General features: G+C 51.5%; 2 protein-coding genes and 1 non-coding gene across 7 annotated transcripts in view; 1 reads left to right on the forward strand and 2 right to left on the reverse strand.

Moving 5' to 3' along the window:
* The first annotated feature begins 249 nt into the window (after positions 1-249).
* On the forward strand, positions 250-9,247 carry SLC22A7 (solute carrier family 22 member 7). Of its 2 annotated transcripts, XM_061398233.1 has the most exons (10): positions 345-740; positions 1,391-1,494; positions 1,607-1,761; positions 1,885-2,053; positions 3,071-3,194; positions 3,523-3,632; positions 4,105-4,319; positions 4,501-4,609; positions 5,339-5,545; positions 5,942-9,247. In XM_061398233.1, exons 1-10 carry the CDS (start codon positions 345-347, stop codon positions 5,994-5,996), a joined length of 1,644 nt encoding a protein of 547 aa, XP_061254217.1. In that variant the 3' UTR covers positions 5,997-9,247. The 2 variants fall into 2 exon arrangements, with proteins under 2 accessions (XP_061254218.1, XP_061254217.1); XM_061398234.1 differs by lacking the exon at positions 5,339-5,545 and having other exon boundaries at positions 250-740.
* Positions 1,700-14,618, reverse strand: part of CRIP3 (cysteine rich protein 3) — a 33,954-nt gene continuing 21,035 nt past the window's right edge. The window contains exons 5-12 of one of the 4 annotated variants that reach the window (XM_061398242.1): positions 9,508-9,716; positions 9,152-9,246; positions 8,673-8,730; positions 8,445-8,576; positions 7,593-7,664; positions 7,405-7,499; positions 7,260-7,317; positions 6,706-7,093 (exon numbers count right to left, since the gene is read on the reverse strand). In XM_061398242.1, the coding sequence (XP_061254226.1) occupies positions 7,032-7,093; positions 7,260-7,317; positions 7,405-7,499; positions 7,593-7,664; positions 8,445-8,576; positions 8,673-8,730; positions 9,152-9,246; positions 9,508-9,550 (615 nt within the window). In that variant the 5' untranslated portion in view covers positions 9,551-9,716 and the 3' untranslated portion in view covers positions 6,706-7,031. Of the gene's footprint in view, positions 1,789-6,705; positions 7,094-7,259; positions 7,318-7,404; positions 7,500-7,592; positions 7,665-8,444; positions 8,577-8,672; positions 8,731-9,151; positions 9,247-9,507; positions 9,717-14,618 lie in introns of those variants that run through there. The other 3 variants (XM_061398244.1, XM_061398243.1, XM_061398245.1) reach the window with 3 other exon arrangements.
* Positions 10,615-10,721, reverse strand: LOC133237098 (U6 spliceosomal RNA). The gene has a single exon (XR_009733129.1). It is a non-coding gene; the product is annotated as a U6 spliceosomal RNA (small nuclear RNA).

Here is a 14,618-nt window from a genome sequence, read left to right on the forward strand (position 1 = left end):
CCCCCTGGCAGCTCAAGGTTACCCCACTTGGTCCTTGAGCACCAATATGTAAGTCACAGAGCCACAATGTCAGTGACTTCTGAGTGGATGGCAGCCCCTCCCACCTCTTCCCCTCCTCCCCCGGGGAACTAAGCCAGACAGGCAGGGATCCCTGGAGACCTGGGTGGCCTGGGAGGGCCCCATCCTGGGCCAGCCCCTGAGGGCTGGATTCTGACTGAAGGCTCTCTGCTCATCAGTCTGTCTCTCCCGCCTCCAGAGTCCAAGGGTTCAAGTGGTGGGTGGTTTGAGCTGTGCTGGGCACTGTAGAGGGAGTCGGCGCAGGAGAAGGTTGGTGGGTAAGCAGCATGGGATTCGAGGAGCTGCTAGACAAGGTGGGCGGCTTTGGGCCCTTCCAGCTGCGGAATGTGGCCCTGCTGGCCCTGCCCCGGGTGCTGCTGCCCATGCACTTCCTCCTGCCCATCTTCCTGGCTGCTGTGCCGGCCCACCGCTGTGCCCTGCCTGGGGTCCCGGACAACTTCAGCAACGAGGATGCATGGCTGGAGGCCCACCTGCCCCGGGAGCCTGATGGCAGGCTCAGCGCCTGCCTCCGCTTCACCCATCCGCAGGCCCTCCCCAACAGCACGTTGTGGGGAGAGGGGCAGAACTCTGGGGAGCAACCAGAGGGCGAGCCCTCCACAGTGCCCTGTCCTCAGGGCTGGGAGTACAACCACTCGGAATTCTCCTCCACCATTGCAACCGAGGTACCCGAGCTGGGAGGTTGGGGGACATGTGAGTGAATGGGTCTGCCATTGCCTTGGGTGATTACCATGTGGGCATTAGATACATTACTTTACCTTTGAGAGTCTCCGTTTACCAATCTGTAGATGGGGTCTATAACTTTAAAGCACTGAGTTTAGTTCCTGGCTTGTGGTAAAGGCCCTGTGTGAGAACTGCTATTACCACTTGGGAAGTGATTAGGGTAAGGGAGGGGTAAGTTGGCTCCAGGGAGCTGGGGCAGAGATTTGAGAAGGGTTTTTCTGTTCTAAAAGGTGGAAAAACAATAGAAGACTCCTTCTCTCCCTTTTTTTTTTCCAGGCCCCAGGTCTAGGATTTATATAATTCATCTGGAGGATGGAGGAGGTGGGGGACAGTCTGTCTGGGAAGGAGCAGAACTCTTGTCGTCATAGTCAAGGCCTTCCATGGGAAAAAACTGAGGTTGCAGGACTGCAGTGGGGGGCAAAGCTTTCTACCCCCAAGCTGGAGGGAATAGTTGGGGACTTATTATCTTACATGGAGGTACCAGGATGGCACAGTTGACCTCAGAAAGCGCCAGGGTCTGGGAGAAGAGGGATTGGTACCAGCTGGAAGGGGCCTATGCCCATAGGAGGCCCCTCCCTGCCTATTCCTGCAGTGGGACCTTGTGTGTGAGCAGAAAGGCCTGAACAAAGCCATTTCCACCTTCTTCTTCGCCGGTGTGCTGGTGGGGGCCGTGGTCTATGGATACCTGTCTGACAGGTGGGGTGAGGTAGAGGGGCCAATACGGAGTGGGGTGGGGAACCCTCTTCCACTAACTGTGGTATGGGACTTCCCGTCTACAGGGTGCTGACCCTGCGTGACCCCTGTGCAGGTTTGGGCGGCGCCGCCTGCTGCTGGTGGCCTATGTGAGCTCCCTGGCGCTGGGCCTGGCGTCTGCAGCCTCGGTCAGCTACATCATGTTTGCCATCACTCGAACCCTCACTGGCATGGCTTTGGCTGGCTTCACCATCATTGTGATGCCACTGGGTAAGGCACGCAAAGAATGGATAGGACCTAGAGGACAGGAAGGAAGCAGCAGTCAAAGGTGAGATTGAGCCCATCTGGCCCTTGCTAACTGTCTTCCTGCCTCCAACCCCTGCCCTGGCCCAGAACTGGAGTGGCTGGACGTGAGACACCGGACTGTGGCAGGTGTCCTGAGCAGCACCTTCTGGACAGGGGGTGTGATGCTGTTGGCACTGATCGGCTACCTGATACGGGATTGGCGGTGGCTCCTGCTGACTGTCACCCTGCCTTGTGTCCCAGGCATCCTTACCCTCTGGTGAGACTTGTGGGCAGTTGGGGAGTGGGAGATACAGAAGCCAGAGACAGAATGAATCACTTCCCAGGTGTCTCAGAGGTAAAGAATCTGCCTGCCAATGCAGGAGACACGGGTTTGCTCCCTGGGTCAGGAAGATTCCCTGGAGGAGGAAATGGCAGCCCACTCCAGTATTCTTGCCTGGAGAATCCCATGTACAGAGGAGCCTGGTGGGCTACAGTCCATGGGGTTGCAAAGAGTCAGACACAGCCAAGCGACTAAACACACACGCATGGACGAGATTTGAAAGAGAAACTGAGAGATGAAGAGAAATAGTCAGTGACCAAGAGAGAGAAAGAGAGACAAACATCGGTATAAAGAGGATGGCATCAGGCATGTTAAGCAGAGAAAGAGAGAACAAAATATAGATAGAGATGGAATGACAGGGGCAGAACCACTGAGAGATAGTGAGACCAGGACTGAAAGGCAGATTCAGAGGCACAGACAGAGCGACAGGGGGTATGGGGATGGAGAGATAGAGTGAAGCACAAACAGGCTGGTGCCCGGGACGAGTGGGGCTGGGGGCAAAGCCAGCACAGGAGTCCAGACAGGAGGGTGAGAGGCTGGATGAGGTGGCCATTTCACTGCCTCCCCCAAATGAACTGGTTCTGGATGATCCCTCTGGGTATGTCTGTGTATCTGTCTCTCTTTCATCCTATGCCCTCCTGGTCACCTGTGGGAGAAGTGATAGCTAGTGCTGGGGGCTGAGGTTTTGGGAGTGAGACCAATTCATTTGAGCAGAGCAGGGAATTCCAGGCTGTGGGGTACTTAGACCTGGGCAAAGAAGAGTGCGCAGAGGTGGCTATGAAATTGGGCCTTAACGGATGAATAGTTCATCAGATGAGGAGGGCTTGGGAAGGGAACATGTTCCAGGCTGAGGGTACTGTGTGGGGAAGAGCCTGGAGGCGGACAGGTGTGCCCAGGAGGGAGATGTGGCTTAGGGCGGTGACTCTGACTGAAGGGCCTCCTCCTGTCCCCCAGGTGGGTGCCTGAATCTGCCCGCTGGCTTCTGACCCAGGGCCGTGTGGAAGAGGCCCACAGGTACCTGCTTCGCTGTGCCAGGCTCAATGGGCCGCCTGTGGGTGAGGACAGCCTGAGCCGGGAGGTGAGAGTGAATGCATGATGTGCTTGTGTGCAAGTGCATGTTTGTGTGTGAGCGTGGGGGTCAGCAGGTTGTGTCAAGGGTCCCCTTCCTGGGGTCCACACTGTGCAAGAAAAGCTCCTGGACCCCCGTAGAACATCCCAAACTCTTCAGGATGTCCTACTGGCCCTGGTGGGCCACACCCTTTGCTCAGGGCCCACCCTACTCAGCTCCCACCGGCATCCCCTCCCCACCTACTGCAGCAGAGGACAGAGATCCAGGGAGAACAAGGTACCTTGCTCAGGCCTCACAGCCAACTCTGGCATCACAAACCCTCCTCCTCTCCCACCAGGCCCTGAACAAAGTAGCTGCCGCGGAGCGGATGGTCCGAAGACCCTCGTATTTAGACCTGTTCCGGACACCACGGCTGCGATACATCTCACTGTGCTGCATGGTGGTGTGGTGAGGGAGCCTGACCTGGGCCAGGCGGGGTGGGGGAGGGGCGGGCTCCAGCTGGTGCTGAGTGTGAGAGGACACGGGACAAGTGAAACTGTAACTGCGGGTGTCGGGAGGGTCAGCTTCTGGAGGGATTGGACTCTGGAAGGTCAGGATGGAGCCGGCGTCAGAGATATGCGGGTCAAATGCAAGCTCTGCTGCTTCCTTACTGTAAGCCCTTGGACAGGTAGGTCACTTAGCACCCTGAGCCTCAGTGCTTCTGCTGTACGACAGGACGCTATTAGTTCCTATCTCACGGGGTTGTTGTGAAGATTAGGTAAAGGCGTTTGGGCCACCAGAAGAGATTATGGGGACTGGGAAGGTCATGGGCAGTGGGCTCCGAAGGTGGGGAGAGATGGTCCCTCTGAAAGGCCTAAGGCTCCTGAGAGGACAATGGGGCGCGAAGGAGGACCCCTGAGCGGCATCGCGACCCCCTCAGGTTTGGAGTGAACTTCTCTTACTACGGCGTGAGCCTGGACTTGTCAGGACTAGGCCTGAACGTGTACCTGACACAGCTGGTGTTCGGGGCCGTGGAGCTGCCCTCCAAGCTGCTGGTCTATCTGTCGGTGCGCCACGCGGGACGCCGCCTCACGATGGCGGGAACGCTGCTTGGCGCCGCGCTCGCCGTGGGCCTCAGGATACTGGTGTCCCCCGGTGAGCCCCGCCCATTCCCGTAGGCCCCGCCCCCTGGCCGAGAACCTGCCCCATCCCATCCCGGAAGCCCCGACTCAAGGCCAGTTAAGTCCCGCCCTCTCCCGAGACTGCACCTCCTATCCTGAGAGAACCTCGGTTATCCGGCAAGGCCGGCTCACTGCCTGAACCCCTTTCCCTCCAGAGATGAAGTCCTGGAGCACTGCCCTGGCGGTGATGGGGAAAGCTTTTTCTGAAGCTGCCTTCACCACTGCCTACCTGTTCACGTCGGAGTTGTACCCTACCGTCCTCAGGTGAGGGGTCCCAGACAAGCCACCTGGAGGGAGGGCTTGTTAGTCACATCTCTTACTAACATCCTAGACACGTACACTGTACCCCGGTCCCTGTCATCCATTCCTTACAGACCTAATCTGAACCGTCTGAGTTTGTCTAAATCTGGGAAGAGGTGGGGCATTTAATCTTTACAAAGTGAACCTGAGCAAAGTCAGACAACTCCTCTGGGGCTCCTTTAAAAGAAAACAGTCGCAAAAGGCCCCATCTGTCCAACCCATCCCATCCTACTCACCATAGCCTAAGCAGAGCTGCCCTTGGGGGGTTGTCTCTGGACATAAGGCTCTTCTTTCAGGTAGCTATTGACAGGTGGAGAGGAGGTGGGCAGACAGCTGGGCATGTTCAGAAAGCCCTCTGTCTTCTCTAGCACAGCAGTCTGTTCCAGCTGCTGACCTCTTCCTTTCACACCATCCTCTCCCCATCCTCTTTCTAATGACTTCTTTATTTTCCTTCTGCAGTACCTGATTGGTACTATCAGAACAGGAGCCCATCCTCCTGTGGGTGCTGGCTTGGGGGCCCCTGGGCTTGGGCGGGTGGTGGGTGGGAAGACCACCTGAAAGAATCCCCAGTATTCGTAGCTGTCTGGGGAGAAGGGGGCAACAGGGCCTGCCAGCCCAGAAGGGGAGCCCCGTGAGGCATGACTGCAAGTAATTTCAGGTACCAGCCCTCTCCTCCGTCCTTTTTCTGAACAGACAGACGGGGATGGGGTTGACTGCACTGGTGGGCCGGCTAGGGGGGTCTTTGGCCCCACTGGCAGCCTTGCTGGATGGAGTATGGCTGTCATTGCCCAAGCTCGCTTATGGGGGGATCGCCCTGCTGGCTGCCTGCACTGCCCTCCTGCTACCAGAGACAAAGCAGGCACAGTTGCCAGAGACCATCCAAGATGTGGAGAGGAAGAGGTGTGTGCACAGGACTGTCTCTGTGTGAGCACGTGCATGTGGGTATGGGTGCTCAGGTCCCTGACATCTTAGATAAGATTCAGAGAGGGAGCCATGTCAGCACATGTGTATCCAGTCATGTATGCGAGTGTGCATGGGAGCATGACCTGAGGTGTGTATAAAAGTGTCCATGAGTCCATACCTGTGTGTGTGTCCAGGAAGAAGAGGATGTGTACACACACTCAGGTACGCCTACATGTCAGGGATGTGTCAGGCATGTGTGGGAGTCACTTGTGGGAGTGCATGTGTTTGCATGTCAAGAGCTGGGGGGAGCCCCAGGCCAGCCCTCAGGGGCAGGCTGGGGTGGTTGGCTGAGAGGCTAAACCCCACCATTGCTCATGACTCCTTCCTCCCCAGTGCCCCATCCAGTCTTCAGGAGGAAGAGATGCCCATGAAGCAGGTCCAGGACTGAGTGGTATTGAGGGCAGGCCCTCTACAGAAGTTCTGCAGCAGGGGCTAAGAGAACAGAAGGGCAGGCCCTGGGACTGGGGCTGGGGACAGCGAGCCCCCTGCCTGGGGCTGCAGTTGCTCTCTCTGTTCTCATCCAGCCTGACTATTTGGCCTCCAGTAACACAGCAGCTTCCCAGAATGCAGTGGGCTGCTGGAGAAGTCTAGCGCCCCTCTCATGGCTGGGAGGATTTTGTAAATACAGGTGCCCCTGGAGCTGTGGGATAAGCCCTGGATGAAAAGCCACTGAGTCTGGCCCTGGGTTCTGGTCCCAGCTTTGTTACTGACTTCTGGGTGACCTTGGGCTTGTGACTTTCCCTTTCTGGTCATCTCTCAAATGGATAATGAAGCCTCTTAGCAGACCTCACCACAGGATCTATCTCCTCTCATGCTCAAATGAGATGCTAAGGTGCTTCTTCTAGACATGGTGCTAAAGAAATAACTGTCCTATGATACTTCTGGTACCAGTAGGGCTGGTGGGCATGCTGTCCACTGTGTGGGGCTGGGGCTGCCTGGTGCCAGAGCCAGGGAGCCAGGAGAACAGAGCCCTTTGTTCCTGTGGCTGACTTTGCTACCTCCCAGGCACTCTGCAGGCTAATGCACCCCCTCACCCCTACACTCCCCACCCTGCAACCCACTGTCTAGGCCTCATGTCTAAAGAAGAATTGAAGGCATGGGAGCCAACATTTTATTGGAGAAGCAAAAATAAACACGTTTTATGAGTACCTTGAAGTTACAGAATTTGCTGGGTCAAGCGATTGGAAAGACCAAGAGGCTACCCTTAAAGTGAGGTGGCCTGTGTCCTCTGACCAGATAGGAATGGAAGAAGGAGGAGTTGGCAGAGAAAGTCTAGACTCTGGTCTACCATGGAGCCTAGGCCCAGGCCGCCAGAATCCCACCTTCTCCCACTCTCATGGGACTAGAAAATTCTGTAGCTTCCATTGGACCATGGAGGGGTTGATGGAAGACCCGGGTTAGTGTGACCTCTCCTGTGAGTATTTCATTTAGATTTTATCTCCACGGGGTCATAGATGTAGCAGCCCACATCACCAATGTTCACACCTGAAGGAGAGAACCCCATCACCAAGGGCCTTGGGGTTGGGGGTTGCTGGGCTGAAGGCTGGAGGGAACTGGGAGGGGCCTGCAGTGTGTTTGACCACAGGGGAAATTGTCCACACAGACCCACATGCCATACTTCAGGCCCAGTGTCTGGGGTGGGGCTGCCCACCTTTGGGGCCAAACAGGTAGCCATAGCAGGGAATGTGGCAGTAGGGGGCGCCGTCATGCTGGGACACAGAGAAAAAGAGAGACGTCTCAGCTTGGCTCTTTTTCAGCCTCCCTCCAGCATAGTCACCCACCCCTGCCCTGCTCACCTCAGCGTGACTCCCAGCAGTTAGGGTCTTCCGGCACCGCTGGCACCTCAGACAGGGTCGGTGCCAATTTCTGCCCAAAGACATCACCGTCTCAGCTGGTGGAGGAGAGGTGGTAGTTCCAGGGACAGAACAGGAAGACCCACTTGCCTGGCACCACCGCCTTCCCCTAGCTTTCTGTTGTCACTTACCAAAATAGACGGGTTCCTCACAGCCTGGGCACAACGAGGTCTCCCCAGTGAATGTCTTCATGTGGGGAGGGCCTTTAAGAGGAAGAGGCCCCCAGCTAGGGCTAAGGTGGGAGCCAAGCCTAATCAGGGCCCATCAGCCCTGGCTTGTATATGGCACTGTCCTCTTCCAAAAGCCAGGCTCATCCCACAGCCTCCCACCCACATGGACATGAGCCTGCTTTTCTCAGGCAGAGCTGAGTCCGCTCTGACTCCATCTCCTGCCTCATCCCTGTCTGCAAGAGGGACCACCTGCTTCCTTCTCATCCTCCCAGGGCCTCAGGTGCCCACCAGCCCAACTCTGTCAGCAACCCAATCCTCAGGAAACCTGAGCTGATACAGGAGCTGGCCAGGGCAGGGGTGTCAGGTGTTGGGGAGCACAGTGTCACTGTCCACTCAGGGGATGAAGGAACAGGGAGAGAGAGAAATGAAAGAATGTGAGGGGCCGACCCATCTCAGTGACCCTTCACACTAGGTTATTCCTTCCATGGCCCTGAACTGGGAGAGGCCTGAGTTCTAGGCCAGCTTTGCCTCTGATTAGCTGTGTGACTGCACAAGTTCACTTGCCCTCTACAGACCATAGTTTCCTCACCTGTAAAGTGGGGGTGATAATGCCATCTGCCCAGTTTACCTCTTACTCAGCAGCTGACATGAGGAAATATCAGAAAAGGAGCCACGGAGAAGACTTTGCCGTGAACAAGTTGTAGGCATGTGAAGCGGAGGACTAGGTGGAATACTGCCACCTGGTCCCACCTCCTGCTCCATCCTGGGGAAGGGTCAGGAGGAGTTCCTTGGCTGGGGCCCAATCTCACTTACTTTTCTTGCCCTGAGGGAGGCCAGTCCTGGGCCTGGGGGTGCTGAAGCTGCTGGGGCTAAGGTGAGTGATGCTGGCAGGTGTGGGAGTGGGAGGTTTGTAGAGGTAGGAGCCCACACCACCAATGTTCACCCCTGCAGAGAGAAGAGGGGAGGTCAAGCTTGAGTCTCCAGCTCCCAGCCACACAGAGGGTTCTGCTATTCCCTGGCCCTTTCCAAACTGGTACTTACCTCTGGGTCCAAAGAGAGCCCCATAGCATGGTTTGTGGCAATACGGCCTTCCGTTGTGCTAGGTACAAGCAGAGGGAAGAGGACTGCTTAGGGCCCAACAGGACCTCTCCTGTGCCCCACAGGCTTTCCCCCAAGACAGCTGCCAGGTGTGGTTGTCTACTGGCCTGGGCTGGAGGGAATGGGAGGAGTGAGGGGTAAGCTGGCATGCCAGAATTGCCACAGTGGCCAGGGAAAAAGGGAAAGAGCAGGTCAGGAAGCACAGCTGCTTCCCTCCCCTACCCCATAAAAGCCACAGGATCTATCAGGACAATTCAGGCTCCCCACATCCTGGCTCATATGGTGCCTATTGAGTAGGTGATCTTGGGAGTTGGCTACTGAGGCTGCCTTTGGTGGGCAGATGGGACTGAAACGGGGCAGGGGGGCTGGTATCTCAGGGATAATGAACAGATACAGAGCTGTGTGCACTAGCCAGGCCTCACCTCTGCATGCCCTCCTGGGGACAGGACGCTGTGGCAGTGCTCACATTTCAGGCAGAATGGGTGCCAGTTCTTGCCCAGGGAGCTCACTTTCTCTGCTGTGGAGGACAAGGTGGAATCGGGCAGAGGGGAGCCAGGCCAAGCTGAAGGCGCCCTCCTTTCCCCTCTTCTTCCCGCCCACCCTGGCTCCTAGAGGCGAGGGGGAGTGTCTCCGGGAGGCCAGCTCCATCCCGCCCGAGTGCCCTGCGCCCCACAGGTGGAAAGAGGGTCCGGAACTGGTCGCCAGCTCCTTGCATCCTCAGGGAACCCAGTAGCTCTCACTTGCCCCGTCTTCTCCCCTTTCTCCACCCAGGCCTCACCAAAGAAAACGGGTTGCTGACAACGCGGGCAGGTCCAGCTCATGGCTCCGCTCTGAGCTGCAGGGGCCGTACAGTGTAGAGGCGAGTCAGCCTTGGCTCAGTTCCCGCCCCCTCTGCTGGCCCCGCCCACGGCTTGGCCCCGAGCCTCTTAGGGCGGAATCTGCTGCTTCTTGGTTCCAATCGGCCGGCAGAAATTTAGACCACTCCACCTGGGGAACGCAGGAGACTTTTACTTCCAACTACTGTCTAGGACCAGTGGACAGGAGAGAAGGCCCTGAGGCTAGACTGGGAGGGGACGGAGTAATGAGGACGCCTGGAAAGGTGGCGATAGTTTCTGGTTGGTAAAGAGGGGAAAACTGTTCACAGTGTTGCTGCTGCTACTGCTGCTAAGTCGCTTCAGTCGTGTCCGACTCTGTGCGACCCCATAGACGGCAGCCCACCAGGCTCCCCCGTCCCTGGGATTCTCCAGGCAAGAATACTGGAGTGGGTTGCCATCTCCTTCTCCAATGCATGAAAGTGAAAAGTGAAAGTGAAAAGTAAAAGTGAAGTCGCTCAGTTGTGTCCGATTCTTAGCGACCCCATGGATTGCAGCCCACCAGGCTCCTCCGACCATGGGATTTTCCAGGCAAGAGTACTGGAGTGGGCTGCCATTGCCTTCTCAGCGTAGACGCCAGGAAAACACTATTATTGCCCCGAAGTTAGGCATTCTTTGAAATGGTTTAATTTCGCCTCTCTAGTAGCAGATGGTTGAGAACGGAATCCGGAGCTCATCTCTGTTGAGCAAATTACTCAACTTACTTAACTTTCCTTCAGGCAAATTACTTAACTTTCCTCTGCCTCCATTCTTTTTTTTTTTAACTGGAAGATAATTGCTATACAATATTGTGTTGGTTGCTGCCATAAATCACTATGAATCAGCCGTAGGGTAGGTATACACATGCCCCCTCCCTCTTGAACCTCCCCCCACAACCTCCCACCCCCATCCCATACCTCTGAGCTATCACGGAGCACCGGATCTGAATCCCTGCCTCATCCAGCAAATTTCCACTGGCTATCTAAGTTTACATACAGTAATATAAATGTTTCAATGCTACTCTTTCAATTTGTAAAAATATGGAATGGTTCTCCAATTTGCGTGTCATCCTTGCACAGGGGCCATACTAATCTTCTCTGTATCGTTCCAATTTTAGTGTTTGTGCTGCCAAAGTGAGCACCTGCCTCCATTCTTATCTGTACAATGAGTAGTGAAATAAATTTCTCCCTCATAGGATTGTGGTGAGAATTACATAAGTTAATACGTGCAAAGTCCTCAAACAGCACCTGGCACCTAAATGCTATTAAGTGATAACTATCATTATGATAGATCCCATAATGAATTCAAAACTCTTAGTTTGGAAGCCCCAAGACATGGTTTGCTCAGAAAATTATAATGCTTATTAAATTTAAAAGTATATTTCAAACAACAATTACATATTCCTAATTTACTTTAACATGTTTTAATATTTGTTAAAAGTAGTCCAGCAATGCTTCAAAGGACATTTCAAAAAAATATAAACCCATAAAATGAGAGAAAGTATTTGCAAACATATATCTGATAAGGATCTTATAATCAGAAAAAAAGGACTTTTATGACCTAACAGACTGGTTCCAAATAGGAAAAGGAGTACGTAAAGGCTGTATATTGTCACCCTGCTTATTTAACTTATATGCAGAGTGCATCATGAGAAATACTGGGCTGGAAGAAGCACACACTGGAGTCAAGATTGCCAGGAGAAATATCAATAACCTCAGCTATGCAGATGATACCACCCTTATGGCAGAAAGTGAAGAGAACTAAAAAGCCTCTTGATGAAAGTGAAAGAGGAGTGTGAAAAAGTTGGCTTAAAGCTCAACATTCAGAAAACAAAGATCATGGCATCTGGTCCCATCACTTCATGGTTTTTATAGATGGGGAAACAGTGGAAATAGTGGCAGACTTTATTTTGGGGGGCTCCAAAATCACTGCAGATGTTGATTGCAGTCATGAAATTAAAAGACACTTACTCCTTGGAAGGAAAGTTATGACCAACCTAGACAGCATATTCAAAAGCAGAGACATTACTTTGCCAACAAAGGTCCATCTAGTCAAGGCTATGGTTTTTCCAGTGGTCATGTATGGATGTGAGAGTTGGACTGTGAAGAAAGCTGAGCACCGAAGAATTGATGCTTTTGAACTGTGGTGTTAGAGAAGACTCTTGAGAGTCCCTTGGACTCCAACCAGTCCATTCTGAAGATCAGCCCTGGGATTTCTTTGGAAGGAATGATGCTAAAGCTGACACTCCAGTACTTTGGCCACCTTATGGGAAGAGTTGACTCACTGGAAAAGACTCTGATGCTGGGAGGGATTGGGGGTGGGAGGATGACAGAGGATGAGATGGCTGGATGGCATCACTGACTCAATGGACGTGAGTCTGAGTGAACTCCGGGAGTTTGTGATGGACAGGGAGGCCTGGAGTGCTGCAATTCATGGGGTCGCAAAGAGTGGGACATGACTGAGCGACTGAACTGAACTGATGACCTAACAATAAAAAGACAACCCAATTAAAAACTGGGAAAAGAATTTGCATAGACATTTTTTCCAAAGAAGATATACAAAGGTTAACAACATATGAAATGACACTCTACAGCGTTTGTCATTAGGGAAATGAAAATCAGTACCACAAGGAGATATTATTTTAGACCTACTAAATGGCTATCATTAAAAAAAATGAGTGTTAGTGAGGATGTGGCAAAAATTGGACTTCTCATACAATGTTGATGGGAATGTAAAATGTATAGCCCTTTGAAAAATAGGCAATTCTTCAAAAAGTTAAACTCAGAGTTACCATATGACCCAGCAATTGCAGCCCTAGGGGCAACTGACTACACAAACGCAAAAAGCATTTGTCCACACAAAAACTTGAACATGAATATTCATAGTACTAGACTAACTGCTGTTCACAATAGCCAAAAGGTAGAAAAACCCAAAGTCCATCAACTGATGAATGGATAAACAAAACACACTCTATGATAGACTATCTGTGATAGACTATTCTTTGGCCATAAAAAGAAATGAAGTACTAATTCAAGCTACAACATGAGTGAACCATAAAAACACTGTTAAGAAGCTGGACACATAACACCATGTATTGTATGATTTCATTTATATGAAACATCCAGAATAGGAAAATCCATAAAGACAGAAAATAGATTAGTTGTTCCCAGGGGTTTAGGGGAGGGACAGTTGGAAGTATCTATTAGTGAGGAACCAGGTCCTCACTTACAGGGAAATGAAAATGATCTGGCATTAGACAGTGGTGATATCTTGTGAATATACTAAAGATCATAGGTTTGTACACTTTAAAAGGGTGACATTTATGGTATGTGGATAATGCCTTAATAATAATAATGCCTGAAGGGAACTACTTTAAAAAAATATTAGTTCAGCAAATGAGGGGCAGAAGAGAGATTACTTTGCACCAGGGCCCCAGCTGAGGAGACAGTCTAATGAAATATCATTTAGAGTTTTGGGGAGTAAATGCTTCTGTTTTGTCAAGTCAGTTCAGAAAAGGCTGAAGGGGGCATGTGTGCTAAACCCATCACTGGGCTGCAACTGCCCTGTTGGGGGAAAAGGAGTCCTATTTGTGTCTTAGGAGTTGGAGAATGTCTCTGAACTTCAGTCCCCTCATCTGGGCAATGGGGATACGACTGGTGTCTCAACTTCTATTCAACACTCCTGTTTCCTCACTTGTCTCTGTGAGTATTTTCTGCTTCTAACAACACTTGTTTTATCCTCCTTAATGACTTCTAAAGGTGGAAGGCTTACACAATGTGAAATAAACTTTTCTATGCTTTCTCATCATTTCTTGTTTGGGGGAATAGTCAAGATCCTTAGTTTTGTAAATGTTTCTTGAAAGGATTCTTCAATAAACTTGAAAAATTACTCTCCACTGATATTTTACTGTCATGTTTCTGCCTCTTTCATGTGTTTCTTCTTCAAAAAGGCAGTTTGAGGTTCACTGCCTTTTGCACTCTATGGCTCTCTGAAGAAAGTCCCACATTAGGAGTTTGGGAGGACTTCATTGTTTTATTCCTGGAGATGCTGCCTCCTTTAGGAAGGCTAACTTCATCAGTCCAAGGATCTGTCCTCAGAATTTCCAGGGCACATCAAATAATCCTTTTCTAAGGTTCCCTACCTCTTCCTGCATTGGGTCACCTTGTGCCCATGCCTCAGGCTCCTGGTTGGGTTTTCTTTATCCTGGCATCCAGTATAGGGCTCCACACAAAGAAACAAGCATTGAACTGTGACTACCATGCTGCTTTCACACAACTTGCAAGGAGTCAGTGGGCAGGTCCTTTACTGCTCCCCATCTTCTGTGGCCTTCCTATACTGAATGGCCACAACAAACATAATATGCCTCATCTTTTCTATTTCAGTGCTTATGAAAGACTAGCCAAGTCTAGTCTTTCAAATACTTTCAAATATTCCTTTCCAAGTATTTGCCATCCATGTACAGGTACAGCAAATCACAGTATTCCACTCTTCTTCCTTGCCTGGCTTCCATTATTCTGACTCTAACCCAAGAGTCTTTGTAAAGAATATTAACAGGGAAAATTAACATCTCTTGTAAGAATGCATTTGCAGTTACTGACGGTGGTTGTTTTGAATACTTTGTGTGACTAAAGCCTCTAAAATATTTTAACAAATACCACAAATAAGTCCAGTTGAGTGTTTAAGTATTACCTACTCAACTGAGAGGGTATAGTTTATACCATCTAAGGGCAGGTTTTATCAAGATGACTATTTCCCTAATTGCCCCCTGCTTTTTCCTGCACATTCCTGTCATAGTATCTGTAATATTGTTTTATACTTGTTTACTTTTCTAACTTTCTTCAGTTGACAGGTTGAGACTTACTTATGAGTATCTATAGTACCAAGTTTAGTGGGGGTGTTCAGCAAATGATAGTTATTATTACTAGTACACTACTACTAGGAGAGTGAAAAGGCTAGCTTAAAACTCAACGTTTAAAAAACAAAGATCATGGCATCTGGTCCTATCACTTCATGGCATAGATGAGGAAACAATGGAAAC

Source organism: Bos javanicus, chromosome 23, assembly GCF_032452875.1.
Source record: "Bos javanicus breed banteng chromosome 23, ARS-OSU_banteng_1.0, whole genome shotgun sequence".
Classification (NCBI taxonomy): domain Eukaryota; kingdom Metazoa; phylum Chordata; class Mammalia; order Artiodactyla; family Bovidae; genus Bos; species Bos javanicus.

Coding starts and splice junctions, on each gene's coding strand:
- SLC22A7 (XM_061398233.1), top strand. CDS start 345: ATGGGATTCGAGGAGCTGCTAGACAAGGTGGGCGGCTTTGGGCCCTTC. Junction 3,195..3,522: donor AGGACAGCCTGAGCCGGGAG/GTGAGAGTGAAT, acceptor CTCTCCCACCAG/GCCCTGAACAAAGTAGCTGC. Junction 5,546..5,941: donor CAAGATGTGGAGAGGAAGAG/GTGTGTGCACAG, acceptor CTTCCTCCCCAG/TGCCCCATCCAGTCTTCAGG.